This window comes from Cetorhinus maximus, chromosome 5 (genome assembly GCF_964194155.1).
Source record: "Cetorhinus maximus chromosome 5, sCetMax3.hap1.1, whole genome shotgun sequence".
Classification (NCBI taxonomy): Eukaryota; Metazoa; Chordata; class Chondrichthyes; order Lamniformes; family Cetorhinidae; genus Cetorhinus; species Cetorhinus maximus.
Genome location: NC_135883.1, coordinates 65,645,314 through 65,664,953, shown reverse-complemented (window position 1 = coordinate 65,664,953; position 19,640 = coordinate 65,645,314). Strand labels below are relative to the sequence as shown.

At 42.4% G+C, this 19,640-nt stretch overlaps 1 protein-coding gene across 1 annotated transcript in view; it reads right to left on the bottom strand.

Annotated features, from left to right (window-relative positions):
* The window catches only part of fam83b (family with sequence similarity 83 member B), a 40,753-nt gene extending 34,358 nt beyond the window's left edge, over positions 1 to 6,395 (bottom strand). Inside the window, exons 1-2 of the mRNA XM_078541925.1 lie at positions 6,253 to 6,395; positions 4,517 to 5,010 (exon numbers count right to left, since the gene is read on the bottom strand). Coding sequence (XP_078398051.1) covers positions 4,517 to 4,960 — 444 coding nt within the window. The 5' untranslated portion in view covers positions 4,961 to 5,010; positions 6,253 to 6,395. The remainder of the gene's footprint in view (positions 1 to 4,516; positions 5,011 to 6,252) is intronic.
* Positions 6,396 to 19,640: the final 13,245 nt, after the last annotated feature.

Here is a 19,640-nt window from a genome sequence, read left to right as displayed (position 1 = left end):
TATATTCACTCATCTGTGCAGAGAACATGCAGGGGCCATTACGCTGAAGCATTAGTCCACATACTCAGTGAGAGGTGGGAGGGTTTGGTGAGGCTGGAGATACTGGTTTCTGCGGCAGTGCCTCATAAACAATTGAAGAAAAGCAAAATGCTGCAGATGCTGAAATCTGAACCAAAAGCACAAAATGCTGGAAAAGTACTCAGCAAGCCTGGCAGCACCTGTGGAGAGCGAAACAGGGTTAATGTTTCAAGTCCGTATGGCTCTTCATCATATTAGAATCATATTAGGCTCGAAACGTTAACTCTGTTTCTCCCTCCACCAATTTAACCGTGTCAGCTGAGTTTTTCCAGCACTTTCTGTTTTCATTTCATCAACAGTTTGTAGGTCCACCTCCCAGCCTGGACAACCTGGCCAATGGGGATAGTCCCTGATAATCAGGGTGGGGGGTGTGGGCGGATTGGCACGAGATTGTGAAGGGGAGGTTGGTTGGCAGGTGGGGTTGGGGGAGGTTGGCGATCGGAGCTGATGATAGGAGAACAATTGGGCCAGTGACAAGTCGGCAATCGGAGGCAGTGATGGGTTAGCATATCGGTGGGGGTGAGGGGGGCTGAAGAGCTCCTTGAACAGAAATAATGAGTGCTAGAAAAAGCACTCAGTTTACAAAGTCTGCAGCCCCCACCTCCCGTTCACAACCAAGTCCCCCGATTTCCAGGACACCTAACACTGTAATGGGAACCTGATTTAAGATGTGGCTCATCAGCACTACCCCTTAAATCAGATTCCCAATTACAGTGTGGGAGTCTGAATTTAATGAAAATTAAACATCCCACCCCTCCATGGGACATTTAGATGCTTCGATATTTGCCACTGCAAAATGCTCATGAGCTTTTGAACAGCGGCTTGGGATTGCGTTTCGTGCATTTCACTTCTTAGCCCCCATGTGGCAGAAAGCCCATTTATGGTGAAGTGGGAGAAAATACTCAACTTAAGAATAGACGTATTTCTAAGGTCTGGAGTTGCATTATAATACAATACAGAGCAACTTTGCAAAGGCAGGACCTTATTTCCACACAGTATTTTGGGCCTAATGTTCTTATTAGGCTTTGTCTCAATAAGATGGCTACCACTGGAAAGCAGTGTCCAGATATAACATCACAGCAATGCAGCCTGAAGTGTGCAATGCAAAACATGATAACATTTGGCTAAGTTCTGTCTGACGGAGAGCTGGAGTCAAATTGTTGCTTCAATTTTATTATTAAAGTAAAAGTCACCTGTACTCCAAAAGCAAATAGGCTCGAACTGTAGAAAAAAAATAATGGCACCTGTATATTCATAGAATCTTAGGAATTACAACACTGAAGTAGGCCATTCAGTCTTAGAGCCTGCGGCAGTGCTAATTCTTCAGCTGGAGCCGAGACCAATTTACTCCTTATTCTTCTTTTAAAATACTAACTCCTTTTAATCTTAATTCTCAGCAATATAAATACTGTGGCTACAAAAGCAGGTCAGAGACTGGGAATTCTGAGCAAATAACTCATCTCCTGACTCCCCAAAGCCTCTCCACCATCTACAAGGCACAAGTCAGGAGTGTGATGGAATATTCTTCCTTTGCCTGGATGAGTGCAGCTCCCACATGCAAGAAGCTCAACATGATCCAGGACAAAGCAGTCCCTTGACTGGTACCCCATCCACCACCGTAAACATTCAGTCTCTCTAACACCGACAACAGCGACAGCAGTGTGTACCATATGCAAAATGTACTGCAACAATCACCAAGGCTCCATCAACAGCACCTTCCAAACCTGCCACCTCTACCACCCAGAAGAACAAGGATAGCTGACACATCGGAACGCCAACACTTGCAAGTTCCTCTCCAAACTACCACCGTCCTTACTTGGAACTATGTCACTGTTCCTTCACTGTCGCTGGGTCAAAAACTTGGAACTCTACCCCCCCAAAAAGCATTGTGGGTATACCTACACCGCATGGTTCAAGAAGGAGGCTCTCCACCACCTTCTCAAGGGCAACTAGTGATGGACAATAATGTTCATATGCCTTGAACAACAACTACAATGTAAACTACAGTTGGCTTGGCCTCCATTAAGGTGATTCTGCATACTGGCTATAAAGCATCATCACTTATGTGGGTGTCCAAAAGAGTGAGGGAAGATGAATAATACCAAAGAGATCAGCTGGTACTGATACTCCCTCAGTTAAAACCCTACCTTGTGGTGTTTGTGACAATAAGATGCCAGATATTGACACATTTTAGCTTAAATCTTGAGAAGAGTACACTGGGTAATAAATAATAACCATTATAAGAATTTGCATTCAGTCATGTCTTGTTTAAAATACAACTTGCATTTAGCCAGCAATCCCTATGGAGCAACATCAATTTTTGCTTTAATTCCACCCTTATATATACATTTCCACCACCCAGTAAAGAGAACTGCAGGATATTGATTATTTTCATCCTTGTGGCCAGCTCCTGTCGAGGTTCATGGAAGTGAAAGGGGAATAGTAGGATCAGTGCTGCTCCCGACCGCTGAAACACCACCAGCCTTACTTCTGTCAGCCCCCAAACACATTGCTTTCCAACTTGCCAAAAATGGCTATTATCTGGACTCTGTCTTCAAAGTCATAGGCCTCCAGCCATTTATAGGTGGCTAATGTTTTTAAATAAGTTCATTCGTGGACCTCCTGCTGTCATTGCTTATGGAAAGTCAGTGATTACCATCTGGACGTCTTGGGACATTGAACTATATTAAAGGCGCTACATGAACACAAGCTGTTGTCTCCTTTACTCTGTCTTTGTATTGTCTATATTGCTGCTTCTTTGTCTGTTGTGTGTTTCTCTTTCTCTTCCTTGCTGTTTATTTGATCCTTTCTCTTTGCTTTTGGATATGGAGGTGCTGTGTGGAAGGAAGATTGCAAGGTGTCAAAGGCTGCCATTATTGGTCTTATAGTTGCTGGATAGGAGAAAGACTGAGATAGAATAACAGGTCAACAGGTTCTGATGGGGGCGGTTCAGGTGTGATGAAGAACCAGGCCTTAGATGCAAGTTGGTTTTCAGGTGGTTGGATATTTTTTATATATTAATTCATGGGATTCGGGCATCACTGGCAAGGCGAGTATTTGTTGCCCATCTCTAAATGTCCTCATGAGCAGTTAAGAGTCAACCACATTGCTGTGGCTCTGGAATCACATGTAGGCCTGGAGGTTTCCTTCTCTAAAGGACAATAGTAAACAGGCTGAGTTTTTACAACAATTGATGATAAGTTCAGGGTTATTATTACTGAGATAAGCAAACAACTCCAGAGTTTTAATTAATTGAATTTAAATTTCACCAGCTATCATGGTGGGATTTGAACCCACATCCTAGAGGGATAGCCTAGGTCTCTGGATTACCAGTACACCGCTATGTCCCCCAGGAATCCAATCTGAGTACACAGTGCCTGAGGAAGGAATTGTGAGGGGAGTGAAGTTGTAACTCCTTTCTTCACACTGCTGTCATCTTGCCTGTTCACACTTCTTGATATCCTATTTATTCCTTTGAAAACCTGCTCTCGAGAAACATTACAATTATGAGCTGGGGAGATCAAGGTATAAAGAGGATAATTTATTTCAATAAGAATAAAAGAAAACAATCCTTACAGTTGTGCCTCATAACTAGCAATGCAATTTTAACTCTCCCCAGTTGGTGGGAAAGGGGAGTGTCAAAATGATGTCAATGGAGATTAAAATCAGGAGATGTATAAGGTCAGTCATTGGTTTGCTATTGCCGGTTTCACACCAAGTCCTGATCTACCACATTATTTGGTGGCAGATAAGGCACCTGCAGAAGTCCAAAAGTAGCCACAATAATAAATGAAACTCAGGAGATCTCATGACATGCCTAGGACCTTGGTGGAATTTTAACCTGGTAATGGGGTTCTCACACTACTTTTCCTGTCAGGAAGCCAGCTGAACCCAAAAGAAAGTTAAATGGAATCTTTGTTAATGGGACTGCAGGGGGTGGACTGTTCCTCCATGCCCTATGAGGCTTTTTCCTTAGAAACAGCAAGTCCCTTGCAAAAATATCCCCTCCCCTCACACTCTCCACCCCCCACCCCACCCCTTTTTTCCAATTCCCTTTTGAAAGTTACTATTGAATCTGCTTCCATCATTTGTTCAGGCAGCGCATTCCAGGCCACGGCAATGTGCTGCCTAATAAAAAACAATTTCCTTTTATCAAGCTGTCCAAACCCCCCAATCCCCCACCCCCGCTCCCCACCTTTTGTGACCAGTGGAAACAGTGTCTCCTTATTTATTCTATCAAAAGTCTTTATGATTTTGAAAATGGTTCTGCTGAGAGCAAATTTTGTAACTCTCCTTGCTGAGCTTGGAGTGCTTTCAGCCAAAGCCCTTTCCTAATCTTTCCACTAACCTTGTCACAGCAGTCAGTTCTTACCTCCAAAGGATCACATGCCTTAAATTTGGGTGTAGAATTTATTTTACTATTAAACTATTTTAATACCTGCCGTCCATTCTTTATTAGTTTCCTGACGATCTCCTTAATTGTAGGTGAGTTTTCTCGAGGTGGATGAAAGCATAGGTCAATTTTGGTTTGATTCTCCAAGCTTCTTGCAACATCAGGCCACCCCAAGTCTAAATCTGGAGCATCTATATCAGACAGAACAGGCCAGTAGGTACCAGAGGAGGAGCCATCTTTATCATCATCCAGAGTGTAGGCTGTGATTGATGGAGGCAATTTTCTAACGTTGTCCTTGATGAAATAAAGTTCCTCCTCAGCCAGGAACTCACCCAGTCCTTCCTTTGCTAGAAATTCTACATAGGCAGGAATACCTTCATCTGCTAATGTATCAATGGCTATACGGTACCATTCCTTATAGTGAGGCTCAACATAGTCCTCAGATCTATATTCATCTCCCAGGGATGAGATACGGGAAGATAAGTTCATGCTGCCAAAATTTAATATTAAACGTTATCCAAGGATGAATTTTGTACCTACTGGGGGGAAAGAAAACAGAGTATTATGATTCTGAACAGTAGAGAATACAAATCAGGCCATATACAGTGGAATAAAAGCAATATACATTGGAATCTCCTTATAATGAAAATCCTTTATAAAATGCTTTTCTCCTCTTGCTTTGACTACAACAAAGTGACAGCTATAAAGGACCACCAACATAAAACCAAAATACTGTGGATGCTGGAACTCTGAATTAAAAATAAGAATGGATGAGAGTTCTCATGAGACGTATTGCAACCTAAAAATTAACTCTGTTTCTCTCCACAGATGCTGCCTGGCCTGCTGAGGGTTTCCAGTTATTAAGGACCAACTGTCATATAATCCTTTCACACTCAATATAACAAACTTGGCTGCTCTCAGATATTTGAAGACTCAGAGATGGCTTGTTAAAGTATGTTTGCAGTTTGAAGCATTCGTGGAGTTTCAGTGAGAGAGCTCTATGTTGAATATGCATCAATAAATGTACCAGCTAATAACTTCATACAGATCACTGGGATACAACTGCCATCTGCCATCCTTACCTGGCTTGGCCTTCAGGTGACTCCAGACCCACAACAACGTGGTTGACTCTTAACTGCCCTCTGAAATGGTCTAGCAAGCCACTAAGCTCAAGGGCAATTAGGGGTGGGCAACAAATGTTGGCCTTGCCAGCAACATCCACACCCCCTGAAAGAATTTTTTAAAAACCAAGCCACACGGGCACTGTGTAGGTTCAGCTGGGAAAAAGCAAGTAATGTCAAACATTAGTAATCCTGGTTTAGCAAAAATTGCTAAAATAAAGTAATACAGTCTGTGGCTCCAGTGACTTTGTTATAAGCTGGCTACACTGTCCAAAGTCCCCTCATTACACTAAAACCACTGTTACCAAACAATCTTTTTCAAACAATTATATGTAACAATGCCATATTGTTGAAGCAACGCAGAAATGTCTTCTTCCACTCCCATACTTGCAGCTGCACACAAACTGGAGTTGAGTTTGATTAGGCTTCTGTCTGGCAGGATTGCCCTGGGAATCTAGTTGCATTGGTGCTCCTATTACCACACTATTTTTTTAAAATAACATTTCAATGCCTTACACTGTTTTGCTAATAAAATAGATGAGGAAGGTTAATTGCCATTTCATCACAGCAATGGTAAGAAATAAATCTTTGCCTGTTGTGAGCACTGACCAGAACTAACAGGTGAAAGACTTAAACAAGTTCGCTGAAATTTCCACTTACTTTGTGCAGTAGCTTTGGGAGCACGGCTTTAATGATAGTTTGGCTATCAGTTAACTTGATATTCTCTTCAGGGTGTTGAAACAATCAGTCCAGCCTCGCTGTGTTCAATGTTCTCTGGGGCGGACTGCAAACTGAAAACTTTAGCAACTACGTAATTAGGGAATGGCATTGTAGTACAGGGCGTGGAAACCAGTTCCAACATGCAACTGTATGTCAAGGTGTGTGTGTGTCAACCAATACTCTGACGCTGGGCCAAAGCTTATGCAAAAACTTGTTTCATTCTGTGAACCACCCTTTGTCATTGAAGTCATGAGCCATGTAAATATTTAGCTGTGAAGATGTTTTCCAAAAAAAAAAAATCAGGTAAAGATGGGTAGCTATACTTAAAGCCACATAGTTCATGAGGAAAGTTTTATATTAAAGTTATATCAAGTACTTTTTTTTTGCCCAATTTCATTTGCCACACCACACAGTTAATCATTAGTGGAATTGGTGGGTACACATCAAAAGCACTTCACTGCCTATGAAATATCTTGGAAACGTCTGGTGGTCTGACAAGTGCTATAAAAATGAATGTTTTTTTTCTCCATTTAAATCTGATACCTGCCCCGTGTGTATGAAAGTGCTGCAATATACAGGAGTAATTTAAAAGAGCCGTTTCTATTCAGCAGGTGCTATATTCACCATCCCCCAGTCTCACAATCATTGATTAAGGTGTGTTCTGCAAGATATGGTTTCTTCTGCTCCACTATCAAATGCCATTGCTTCTGTCAACAATTGGTCACTAAAGCTATTGTCTTTCCTCGACTGAGTGAGTTGACTTTTTGTGTTAGCAGTTGCTTTGAGTTTTGCAGCTGGGTCCCACTGACACTGACCCATCTTTCTCCTCCTGGGAATTAGATTTTGCCTGGATTGGAGTTTTTAAAACTTGCAATATTCCCGTAAGACTGAATTCAGCTCCGAAGGAGCTAATTCCCCAAGGCCTTGTGCGACATTCTTTCTTTGCGCCAGGCCACCTGTCTGGATTTGGTCTCAACCATGATTTAGGGCTCTTAATTAGTAAATAAAATTTAATTAGTAAAGTTGACGTGTACAATCTCAAGCATTTCATGCCATGGTGAGAAAATGGTTTCCTTACGTCATCTGAGTGAGCAAAAGTATAAGCCCATTCCATTGGCAATTGATTGGCTTGCTTGGCCATTTCAGAAAGCAGTTAAGAGTAAGCATAAGTGTAAGTGTAAGGGCATGCCTCCTGCACACATATCAAAGGATAGGCATCTACTCATTTTAGGTCTCCACCATGCTCAATTTTATTTTCCAGGATGGAAAATAGAATCAGGTGGGTATGCAGGGGCAGCTAATCGGCCTCACCAGTTTCCCATTAGGTGGGTGAGTTTAAAGCTAACTCAAGAGAGTGAACTGTGTTCTAGCAGGCCACCGCAGCAAATTACCCACATGTCAGAAGTCTGAACCAGCTCGGTTTCAAATCCCTAGAAAGACGAGCCCACATTGAGAGAGAGAGAGAGAGAGAAAAGTGGCAGCTGTTATTGTTTGTCATAACCAAGGAATGTAGGAAAATGGAGAGAACCATAGACTGTTCATTCAAATATTTTATGCAAAACAAAATAATTGTTGGTTAGCAGTTGCGCCTTGTCTCAACAGACTAATCAAGCTCTTCTTCAAAATAGTGCAGACAAGTCTTCAAGTTTACTATCTCAGCTGAAAGGCATATGCAGACACAAAAATGCATGCTCTACAAAAATGACAACATATTCTAAAAGGTACTTTTAATTAGCATTACTAACTCACATTCTGTTTATTTCCAACAAAATACATAACTTAATCATTTCATTTCAATTTGCATACAATTTCTACATAAAATCTCATCAGTTTCACATCTATTTCTTCAGTTTGGACCAACAACATCAAACATATGTGACCATGATACATTCTGTTATACGTTATAACCCTCCTGTACTGGTAAACTACAATTTGCTGTGAGCAATATCACAGGAGAGCTGCAAGGATATATAAAATCTAAACGGCCTTTGGAATGCTGAACTTTTAATAGGAGAAGGAAAGCTTAATAATTGAGAATGCTGGCCCACTGCCGGAAGGGTAGAAGTTGTTACTAATTAACCAGAGTGACCTGAGGTATTTTCAAACAGCTACAATTAAAAGGACTTCCCTATTAAGATCACTTCCTCACAGATTGAACTTGAGCATTGGTTTTAAAGGGACAGGACAGATTAAACACCACTCTATTTTAGCAGTTCACCATCACTCTTTGGTAAACTAGGCTACCCAGCACACCCATCAGCAACACCATAGAAAATCTGCTGGTTTTTGGAAACGATGTCAATGATGCTGTTAACTGTGCATCTATATATCTACAGTAATTAAAATGTATGGAAAGCTGAAGTTCCGGTGAAGGAGATACAGTTTAGTGGGACCTATAGAAGCTCAGCAATTGATGAATCCCAAAATTGTATTTGATGCTCAAGTTGCTGACAAGTTTGAGGTTACTCCTGCCTCCCTCATCTGATGAGTTTAATTTGATTTTCAGCTCATGCACTGGGGAAAAAGAAAAGACCTCACAAATATTACCACAACAAAACGTTCCTGCAGCATGATTAATGTTATTGCTATTGTTTTGATATTTTGTAATCTTCATTCATCCCAATGGGGATCCATTGGGAAGAGTCCGGAGGCTGATTAAAAGTCTGGCAGTCAGCACACTTTCCGGGGCCATATTGTCCTATGTAGCAGGATGTTTGTAAGGACTTCTGTATCCCATAATACGGTATCCCATTGGATCTGAGTCCAGAATTCTGAGTCAGACCTGTGGGACGGTGACGAGCCGTGTCGCCGGGGGTCGGTGACGAGCCAGGTCGCCAAGGGTCGGTGACAAGCTGTGTCGCCGGGGGCCGGTGATGGACCAGGTCGCCGGGGGCCGGTGATGGGCCAGGTCGCTGGGGGCCGATGATGGGCCAGGTCGCCGGGGGCCGGTGATGGGCCAGGTCGCCGAGGGTCGGTGACGGGCCGTGTCGCCAGGGGCCGGTGATGGGCCAGGTCGCCTGGAGTCAGGGACGGCCGTGTTCCAGTCTTTCCTCACAACAGTTGTCCAAAGCTGGGTTCTAATCTTATTAAACACATAAAACATAATTTTGCATAGCACCCAGAAATAGTGTCATTTTTCTTCACTATCTCCTTCTATATTTTGTCATTTTGTTGGTGAAAATAATTTATTCCACCTATTCTAATATCTTACTTTGCTTTCTAACTTTAACATCTTTCTCTTGCCTTCTTTTTCTGCTATTTGCACTCTCAGGCCCAACTTACAAGAGGGTTATTAGCAAATTATATCAATGGGAGCCTCTTCACCAAACAGCACTGGGATGAGTAAACTTAGCCATGGTGTTCAAATAGTCAATATTGAGAAATATAAAACATACTGGTGCTAAAGATACAATTAGTAAACGAAGAAGGTATACTTTCAGAAGCTCAATTGGGGATAAGCTTTGGTGTAATAATTGATCTGAGGCTAAAAGTTAATATGACGCTAATAGCAAACAATTTGCATGCTCATCCACCATTTTAAGAGAGGTGTTAGCTCATTTACCTAAATGCATAAATTATTTCGCTGCAGTTATCACCTATAGTAATGTTCCCCTTCTCCTCTCAAGGTGTTGGCATTTTTTTAGATACTGGCATCCTACCCGCCAGTAGAGGATGGCATTGTCCTGTACTCTTATGCAATGTTCTGCCTGTTATAATTGTGGCTACATCTCATATTGTATTGGCAAAAAAAGGCAGTTGCCAGGATGAGACCAACAATGACACCGCATATTGCAAACCAACAACAACACAGCCTGTCACAGACCAACAATGGCTCTGTGTGACATAGATCAACAGTGACACAGCCTGCCACAGACTAACAATAACATTTCTATCATGGTTGATTCACCAGACACTACATGAGCTGTTCACTGGACTCTTCTGTGTGCACTGTGGAAGGCAGTAAATTTCACATTGTCAGACTATATGGTTCAGATTAGAAATCACCAGACTTATTGATAAACTCAATATTTACACACAAGCAGAAGAATAAAAGAAGAGTACTCCGCTGGTCTTGATTATGGGGAATGGCAGATGGGCACAGAGCTGCTCTTGTATGTATAATCCATCTGCCATCCCTCTGGAGAACTCTTCATTTTCACAGCACCTCACATTGATGGCTGCAATGATCCTGTAGAAAACAAAATAAGTCAACTCTTTAACACTTAAGGCCATTAAAGCATCAACTAAGTTAAATTTTTTGCTGCCCATCCAATCTTATGGTTGCAGGCAGGCAAAAAGGCCAAGTGACTTTTGAAGTTTTTTGGAAACCTCATTCACAGGCGGTTTGTGGTTTCCAACATCAAATAAAAATAAAATAAAATGTTTTAAATTTCACCTATGACATGTCCCTACTCAAGTGACAGATTCATGTGACAGAGTGACATGAGGGGACATGTCTTATAACATTTCTCGCATCTTTATTTTATTTTTTGAAAACTCCTTATCTCCCTGAGGCAGCTCGGTGTTTCACACTGGGTGAGCCTTAATTGGCCTGCCAGCATGAAATAAAAACTTAACATTAGAACATAAGAACTAGGAGCAGGAGTAGGCAATTCAGCCCCCAAGCCTGCCTTACCATTCAATACGATCATGGCTGTTCTCACTTTGGCCTCAACTCCAATTTCCCGCCCTCTCCCCATAACCTTTCAACCCGTTACTAATTAAAAATCTGTCTATCTCCTCCTTAAATTTATTCAGCGTCCTGGCATCCACTGCACTCTGAGGTAGTGAATTCCACAGATTCATGACCCTTTGAGAAAAGCAATTCCTCCCCATCTCTGATTTAAATCTACCACCCTTTAGCCTAAAACTATGGCCTCTCATTCTAGAATGCCCCACAAGGGGAAACACTTCCGCTCCACGTCTACTTTGTCTATCCCCTTTAGCATCTTATATACCTCAATTAGATCTCCTCTCATCCTTCTAAACTGTAGCGAGTAAAGGCCTAAATTGCTCAATCTCTCTCCATAAGACAAGTCCTGCATCTCTGGAATCAATCTAGTGAACCTCCTCTGAACCGCCTCCAATGCAATTACATCCTTCCTCAAGTAAGGGGACCAAAACTGCGCACAGTTCTCCAGGTGCAGTCTCACCAATGCCTTGTACAGTTGCAACAACACTTCCCTATTTTTATACTCTATTCCTTTAGCTATAAATGTCAAAATTCCATTTGCCTTCCTTATTACCTGCTGTACCTGCATACTAGCTTTTAGCGATTCATGCGCGAGGACACCCGGATCCCTCTGCACTGAAGTATTCTGAAGTTTCCCTCCATTTAAATAATAAGTCGCCTTTTTATTCTTCCGACCAAAATGGATAACCTCACACTTATCCACGTTAAACTCCATCTGCCAAATTTTGGCCCATTCATCTAATCTGTCCATATCCATTTAGTAAATTTCTTATTTCTTCATTGCAACTTACTTTTCCACCTATTTTGGTGTCATCTGCAAATTTAGCTATAGTACCTTCTATCCCTGAATCCAAGTCATTAATATAGATTGTAAATAGTTGGGGCCCAAGGACTGAACCCTGTGGCACCCCACTAGTTACAGCTTGCCATCCAGAAAAAGACCCATTTATCCCGACTCTCTGCTTTCTGTTAGTTAGCCAATCCTCTATCCAAGCTAATATATTACCCCTAACTCTGTGTGATCTTATCTTGTGTATTAATCTTTTGTGCGGCACTTTATTAAAGCCTCCTGGAAGTCCAGATATACTACATCTACAGGATCCCCATTATCCACTTTGCTTGTCACATCTTCAAAGAACTCTAGCAAATTAGTCAAACATGATTTACTCTTCATAAAACCATGTTGACTCTGATGGATTGCATTTTGACTTTCCAAATGCCCCGTTACTACTTCCTTAATAATGGATTCCAACAATTTCCCAATGTCAGGCATTAAACTAACTGGTCTATAGTTTCCTACCTTCTGCCTCCCCCCCTTTTTGAATAAGGGCGTTATATTAGCATTTTTCCAACCACTGGAACCTTTCCAGAATCCAGGGATTTTTGGAATATTATAGCCAATGCATCCACTATCTCCGCTGCCACTTCCGTTAAGACCCTGGGATGTAGGCCATCAGATCCTGGGGACTTGTCACCCTTTAATCCCAATAGTTTGCTCAGTACTTTTTCTCTAGTGATCGCGGGCCCGTCCCAATCACGGGTGCCGGTCGACTTCCCGACCACCCCCGCCCACCCCCGCCAAGCCCGCCCAAAAAGGATAAATTCTGCCCAATAAGGCAGCATACCACCACTTTCTCAAGGGCAATTAGGAATGTGAAAAAATGCTGGCCTAGCCAGCGACACCCATGAACAAATAAATAAATAAAGACAATTATTTCCTTACGCATTGCTTCCACAAACTGGTCTGCTATCTTACTTACGTGAATTACCCAGGGCAATATTGACAAACCTTTCCAGTTAAAATGCTCTGAGACATGGTAGAGCCTCTTTGACATGTTACCTTGCAGCTAAGGCCTCCTGCATTTTGTGCTTGTTGTCCCACACATTAACTGGCATGGAATCTGGATGCAGCTTGGCTGGTGCCAGGTTGCCCATTTTTTATTCTCTCCTTCAAATAAACTACCTGGGGGAGAATTATCCCCTCCGTCGGGGGGTGGGGGGGGGGGGTTGTGCGGGGACGGGCAGGACCTGGCATGAACCCAATCGGGTCTGGACCTCCATTTTACATGGGCAGGCCAATTAAGGCCCACCCAGCATGACGTGCGCCCGGAATCGCTGTGCACTCCCTGTGCAGGCGGGGGTGAGGGTTCCCTGAGTCGGGGCCTGCACTCTTTCATGCATGCAGAGATCTCCCTGAGGTATCTCTGTGTCTCAGGGAGATTAGATTAAGGTTTAAAAATTTAAATAAAGAAAAGAAAATATTTTAAGACATGTCCCCTCATGTGACAGTGTCACATGAGTTGGGACATGTCAAGGAACATTAATGAAAATTTTTATTTAATTTATAAACCCTTCATGAAACCTCACCCCGCCCATGGATGAGGTTCCATGATAAATTCAAAGGCCACCTGGGCTCTTCGCCTGCCCGCCAACCTTAAGATTGGACGGGCAGGTCAGTCTATTATTTAAATTGTTATTTAAATGGCCTTAATGGGCCTTTGACAGTTCAGCGAGTGTGCAGCCAACTCAACTGGGCGCCCGCTGAACTGAAAATCTAAATGATGCGCAGTGGCGTTGGGATGCACGCCCAACATCATTGCGTGTCATTTTGCGCCTCAGCGGGTGGGCCCTACCCCCGTTCACCAAGCCGAAAATTCTGGTCCTGGTGTAGCCAGGTCTTCTTAACGGCAATTATTGAAAATCTGAGTTAAAAACTCTGCAGCTCCTCCCTGCATGGCTGCTATATAATTAAAGCGACACCCATCACTGAGTATTTCACTTTTCTCCCAGCTAATTGACTTCTTGGATACTTCCCTTGTGCATCCTCACAGATAAGGTGCAGCATAAATCTTCTATTGTGTTGTTTTGGGTGTTTCCGATGATGAAATAACACATTTCTTGGGTTAAATTATGATGCAAGCTAAGGCTGCAATTCAAGGTTTAGTGCTCTCCATTAGGCTCCTCATGAAGGGTTAGCATGCTGAACTTTACTAGTCCTGCCAGTTCACTATACCCCAAGCTACCATGAATACTGAGTAATATACTCTAGGTGACTCTGTCATTCTGTTGTGCTCTGAGTTAACACAGCCGATTCCCCTCTTCCAGACTGTCGGACATTCTGACCATGCTTTAGGTTGCTGAAACCCCTGTATCAATGATGCCATGAGCTTCCAATGTGATTGGTCGCACTGAACGTGTCCTCTTATTTGTCAAAGTATCCATCTGTTAGCAGGAATGAAAGGGACCAGAAGCCTAGAACAGAAGGGAATTAGTAGGAAGTTTTCAGGCATTAGAATCTATCTAGGCCTGCCAGATTACTGATTTTGGATGTGATTGCTGTAATTATGAGTGGTCTATCTGGAAATTGCATGAAATGAATTGAAAAACAAATGTAGTGTTTTTTTTAAGTGACAGAAGTTCACTTTTCCACTGTTTAGTGCCCTTTAATTGATTGTTATTAAACACACGAACATGGAGCAGGAGTACGCCACTTGGTCCCTTGTGCCTGCTCTGCCATTCAATAAGATCATGGCTGATCTGATTGTAACCTCCCAACTACCCCTGATAATCTTTCACCCCTTGTTAGTCAGGAATCTATCTAGCTCTGCGTTAAAAATATTCAAAGACTCTGCTTCCATTGTCAGTTGAGGAAGAGAGTTCCAAAGACTCGCAAACCTCAGAGAAAAAATTTCTCTTCTGTCTTAAATGAGCAACTCCTCATTTTTAAATAGTGACCCCCTAGTTCTAGATTCACCCACAAGAGAAAACATTGTCTCCACATCCACCCTGTTAAGACCCTTCAGGATCTTAAAGGTTTCGATCAAGTCACCTCTTACTCTTCTAAATTCCAGTGGATGCAAGTCTAACCTATCCCGTTTTTCCTCATAAGACAACCTGCCCATTCTTGGTGTTAGTCTAGTAAACCTTCTCTGCTTCTAATGCAGTTACATCTTTCCACAAATAGGGAGATGAGTGCTGTACACAATACTCCAAGTGTGATCTCACCAATGCCCTGTACAACTGGAGCATAGCCTCCCTACTTTTGTAATCAATTCCCCTCACAATAAACAATTACAATTTCCTAATTACCTGCTATACCTGCATTCAAACATTTTGTGATTCATGCACTAGGACAGCCAGATCCCTCTGAATCTCAGAGCTCTGCAATCTAATGAGCCGTGAATTTCCCTCATCACCAAAGCCAACATCATGAGCCTACAGGCCAGCCCTGTGCCTATCCATGACCCTGCTCAGTTTGGGACTGAGTTAAAAGCTCTGATAGGTTTCTTCCAGTTTAACAAGATGTGAATTCTGAATCCTGCAAAGTTGATGAGCTTTTAAGATGGCGAGGCAATGCAGTTATGAAAACATGTCTTCATTGGAGTCAGTTATTACCACAACTACATGTCATTCAGAACAGATGTTAGCAAGTCTGTACAACACTACTTTAAAAGTTCAACATTCTGCTGACAGCTGCAAAATATAGAGAAACTCTTGAAGTTCTTCCGAAACATTTCTGCAGCTTGGGTCACAGTAGACTTCACTCTGATGCCCTCGAGTGCTTATCTCTCATCAGCTGGTCAGTTATAGGAATTTCAGTAGATTATTGGCAATAATTCGCCTTTCCAGTTGCCTCTGGCATATATGGGGAAAATCCTATTTTCAGTTTTCAATAGATTAATTCAAATGTCAAATATCTTTGACCTGAAAGAGTATGATATGGATAAAAAATAACATGTTAATGCTTAATAAAATAGTGAAAAATACATTTAGTGCGGCTATGACTCAGTTTCATGCAGCGAAGCTAAGGCTACCTCAAGGCAGTTACATCTTCGAAACTAAATTGTTTTTGCCGTTGTTTCTTTTGTTATTCATGGAATTATCAGTAAGCTCCACATTCAGACAGCTGTTTCATATTTGTCTTTTGCCAGACGTTTTAAAGGTACCTTAAGAGGCTTTAATAGTTACAATTGAGCCATATTTCCACAGCACATGCCAAACATACCAAAACAGATCATTCCGTCACAAACAAAAACTGAAAATTCTGGAAATACTCAGCAGGTCAGGCAGCACCAGGGGAGTTAACATTCCCGGAATGAACCTTCACCATTCTCTCTATGGATAATGCCCGACCAACTGAATGTTTCCAACATTTTTTAAATTTTTGTTTCGGATTTCCAGCATCTGCAGTTTTCTTGCTATTTGTTCATCACATCACAAAGCCATTACAGTGTCAATTGTGTGTAGCAGAAATTAAACTTGCCAGTCTGCCTGATCTCCCTTCTCGGCAAGGTCACGTATAAAGGAAAAGGCTACATGCTGCAGGCAGAAGGATAAAGAAACAGGAGCAGGAGTGGACCATACGGCCCCTTGAGTCTGCTCCGCCATTTAATACGATCATGGCTGATCTTCTGTTTCGCCTCCACCTTTCTACCATCTCCCCATATCACTTGGTTCTTTGAGTGAAAAAATATCTGTCCGTCTCACCCTTCAATGATGGAGCATCCACCACCTCGAAGAACCCAAAGGTTCACCACCCTTTGAGTAAAAAAAATTCTGCTCATCTGAGTGGTAAATGATTGAGCTGTTATGCTGAGACTGTGCCCCCGTGTTCTAGATTCCCCAGCCAGGGGAAACCTCTGTCTATACCCTGTCAAGCCCCTTCTGAACCTTATATGTTTCATTCTTCTAAACTCCAGAGAGTATAGGCCCAATTTACTCAGCATCTCATCATAGGACAGCCTTCTCATCCCAGAGACCAATCTAACGAACATTTGCTGTACCATCTCCAATGAAAGTACATCCTTCCTCAAATATAGAGACCAAACCTGAGCCATACTCACCATAAGCTTCCTGGTTTGCTTTCCAGTCTAAATCCAGCTGGCTTATCTTAGTTGGGGCAGAAGTTAGAGTGTTACAAATAGCAATGCGCCTATGCTAGGAATGGGGTTGTGATAAAATTACTCAGCGATCCTGGTCCTATTTGCTATCCAATGACCCTTACTGGAAGATGCACATGTGTGAACATCAGATGAGGGCAAAGTTTGGCTTGGTTTGACCCTCTCCATAATTCATAGCTCACCAACATCCAGAGCCTAGCTCACACTTAAGGAATAGCTACATGAGAAAGCTTCTGGAATGTACTCCCGATACCATGACACAGAAAGGAGGAGAGCGGAGAAATTAAAAAGAACACAATTTATTAAACAGCTTTTAGTCAATATTTTAAGAGCTTGCTTCAGGCAACATTCCTGCCTCTGAACAAGAGATTGTGACATCAGACTTCCCACAGCAACTGAAGCACATGATCAATAAGCTGATAATTGTGTAATGCTGAGGGAGTGCTGCATTGTTAGAGGTGCTGTCTTTCAGATAGCATGTTAAACTAAGACTTGTTTTGGTGAATATAAAAGGTCCCATGGCATTAATGGGAGAACAGGGAGTTCTTCTGAATCAAACCAACATTATGCCTTTCAACTGAGACCATTAAAAATACATTAAAGACCACTCCTTTAATTTTGCTGTTTGCAAGGCATTAATTAGCTGTCATAACAATAGTGACAAATTCATTGATTGTGAAGCACGTTGGAACATCTTGCAACATGATATGGTGCCATACAGTTGCAAATTATTTCTTTAGGAGTGATAATATTCCAAGATAGATTTTACAAGTTTGCCCTCCTGCACAGATCTCCATCTGCCAGGCGTGAATATCTCGGGAGGTCACTGCATCCCACAGTGGTTGGGAAAGCCTTTTAGATCTAGGGGGTCAAAGGTCATTGGGAATGTGGAGTTGAGGCCATATTCAGGTAAGCCGTGATTTTATTGAATGGTGGAACAGGCTCAAGGGGCCAAATGGCCTATTCCTGCACTTAATTTGTATGTTCATTTTCGGTTGTCTTTCTTCCTATATAGGCTCCCAAACAGATACAGTCGTATAATGACTTTGCCAAACTCGGTATCATTCCCATCATAATTTCTGCTTTCCCCCAAATGCTGCATCAGTTATTTTTGATGGTGGGGGGCTGATTTGCAGGGAGGAACCAGAGTTGAGAGGAACATTTGATTCCACCAGTTACTAATAGTAACTCGTTGAACTTGCACTGATAAATCATCGCAATACTCAGATTCCCCTCATAACTAACATTGACATGTTTAGTCTATAATGAACTGGGAGTAATAGCTATAAAATGCCAACATTCTGCCTGTAAGTCGTGGCAATTCTATAACATAGGGGCGATAACAAAGTGGGAATGTTACAATCCAGAGGGCCAGAATAATGCTCCAATAACAAGAGTTCAAAGTCCTACCATGGCAGCTGGAGGCATTTAACTTAATTAATAAATCAGGAATGAAATGCTAGCCTTATTAATAATGATCATTAAACTATCAGATTGGTGTGTAAAAAAAATAACCATCTGGTTTAATAATGTCCTTCAGGGAAGGAAATCTGCCATCCTTATCTGGTCTGGCTTACATGTGACTCCAGATCCACAGCAATGTGGTTGGCTCTTAACTGCCCTCTGAAATGGGCTAAACAAGCCATTCACTTGTATCAAACTGCTACAGCACAAAGTACTGTGGATGTACCTACACCACATGGACTGCAGTGGTTCACCACCACATTCTCAACGGCAGTCGAGGATGGGCAACAAATGCTGGTCTTGCCAGTGATGTTCACATGCCAAGAATGAACAATAAAAATAAACTCCCTGATATTTCACCATGAAACCACAACCACAAATCCTCCTGCACTGTACGTCATGCAGTCAGGCTCCCCAGCTAATACTCTTTGATAGACAGTACCTCCTCAGACTCTGGTTGGAATTCTGGTTCTTTTTGAAGTAGACAACACTGAACTGGGGTCCTCAGTCAGAACTCTCCCAAACTTGCACTCTACATATCAATACCGACTGGTACTGACCAACCTAAAACAAATCAAGTTGATGATCCATCTCAAACTCCTCCAGAGGTCCCCAGCATCACAGATTTGATTCACTCCATGTAATATCAAGAAATAGCTGAAGGCGCTGGATATGCAAAGGCTATGGGCGCTGACAATATTCCGGCAATAGTGATGAAGACTTGTGCTCCAGAACTTGTCGCGCCCCTAGCCAAGCTGTTCTAGTGCAGCTACAACACTCACATCTACCTGACAATGTGGAAAATTGCCCAGCTATGTCCTCTGCACAAAAGCAGGACAAATCCAACCTGGCCAATTACCGCTCCACCAGTCTACTCTCGATCATCAGTAATGTGAAGGGGCTTTCAACAGTGTTATCAAGCGGCACTTGCTTAGCAATAACCTATTCACTGATGTCCAATTTGGGTTCTGCCAGGGTCACTCAGCTCCTGACCTCATTACAGCCTTGGTTCAAACATGGTCAAAAGAGCTGAACTCCCGAGGTGAGGTAAGAGTGACGGTCCTTGATATCAAGGCCGTATTTGACTGAGTGTGGCATCAAGGAGCCCTAGCAAAACTGAAGTCAATGGGAATCAGGGGGAAAATTCTTTGCTGGTTGGAGTCCTACCTAGCACAAAGGAAGATGGTTGTGGTTGTTGGAGGTCAGTCAACTCAGCTCCAGGACATCACTGCAGGAGTTCCTCAGGGTAGTGTCCTAGGCCTAACCATCTT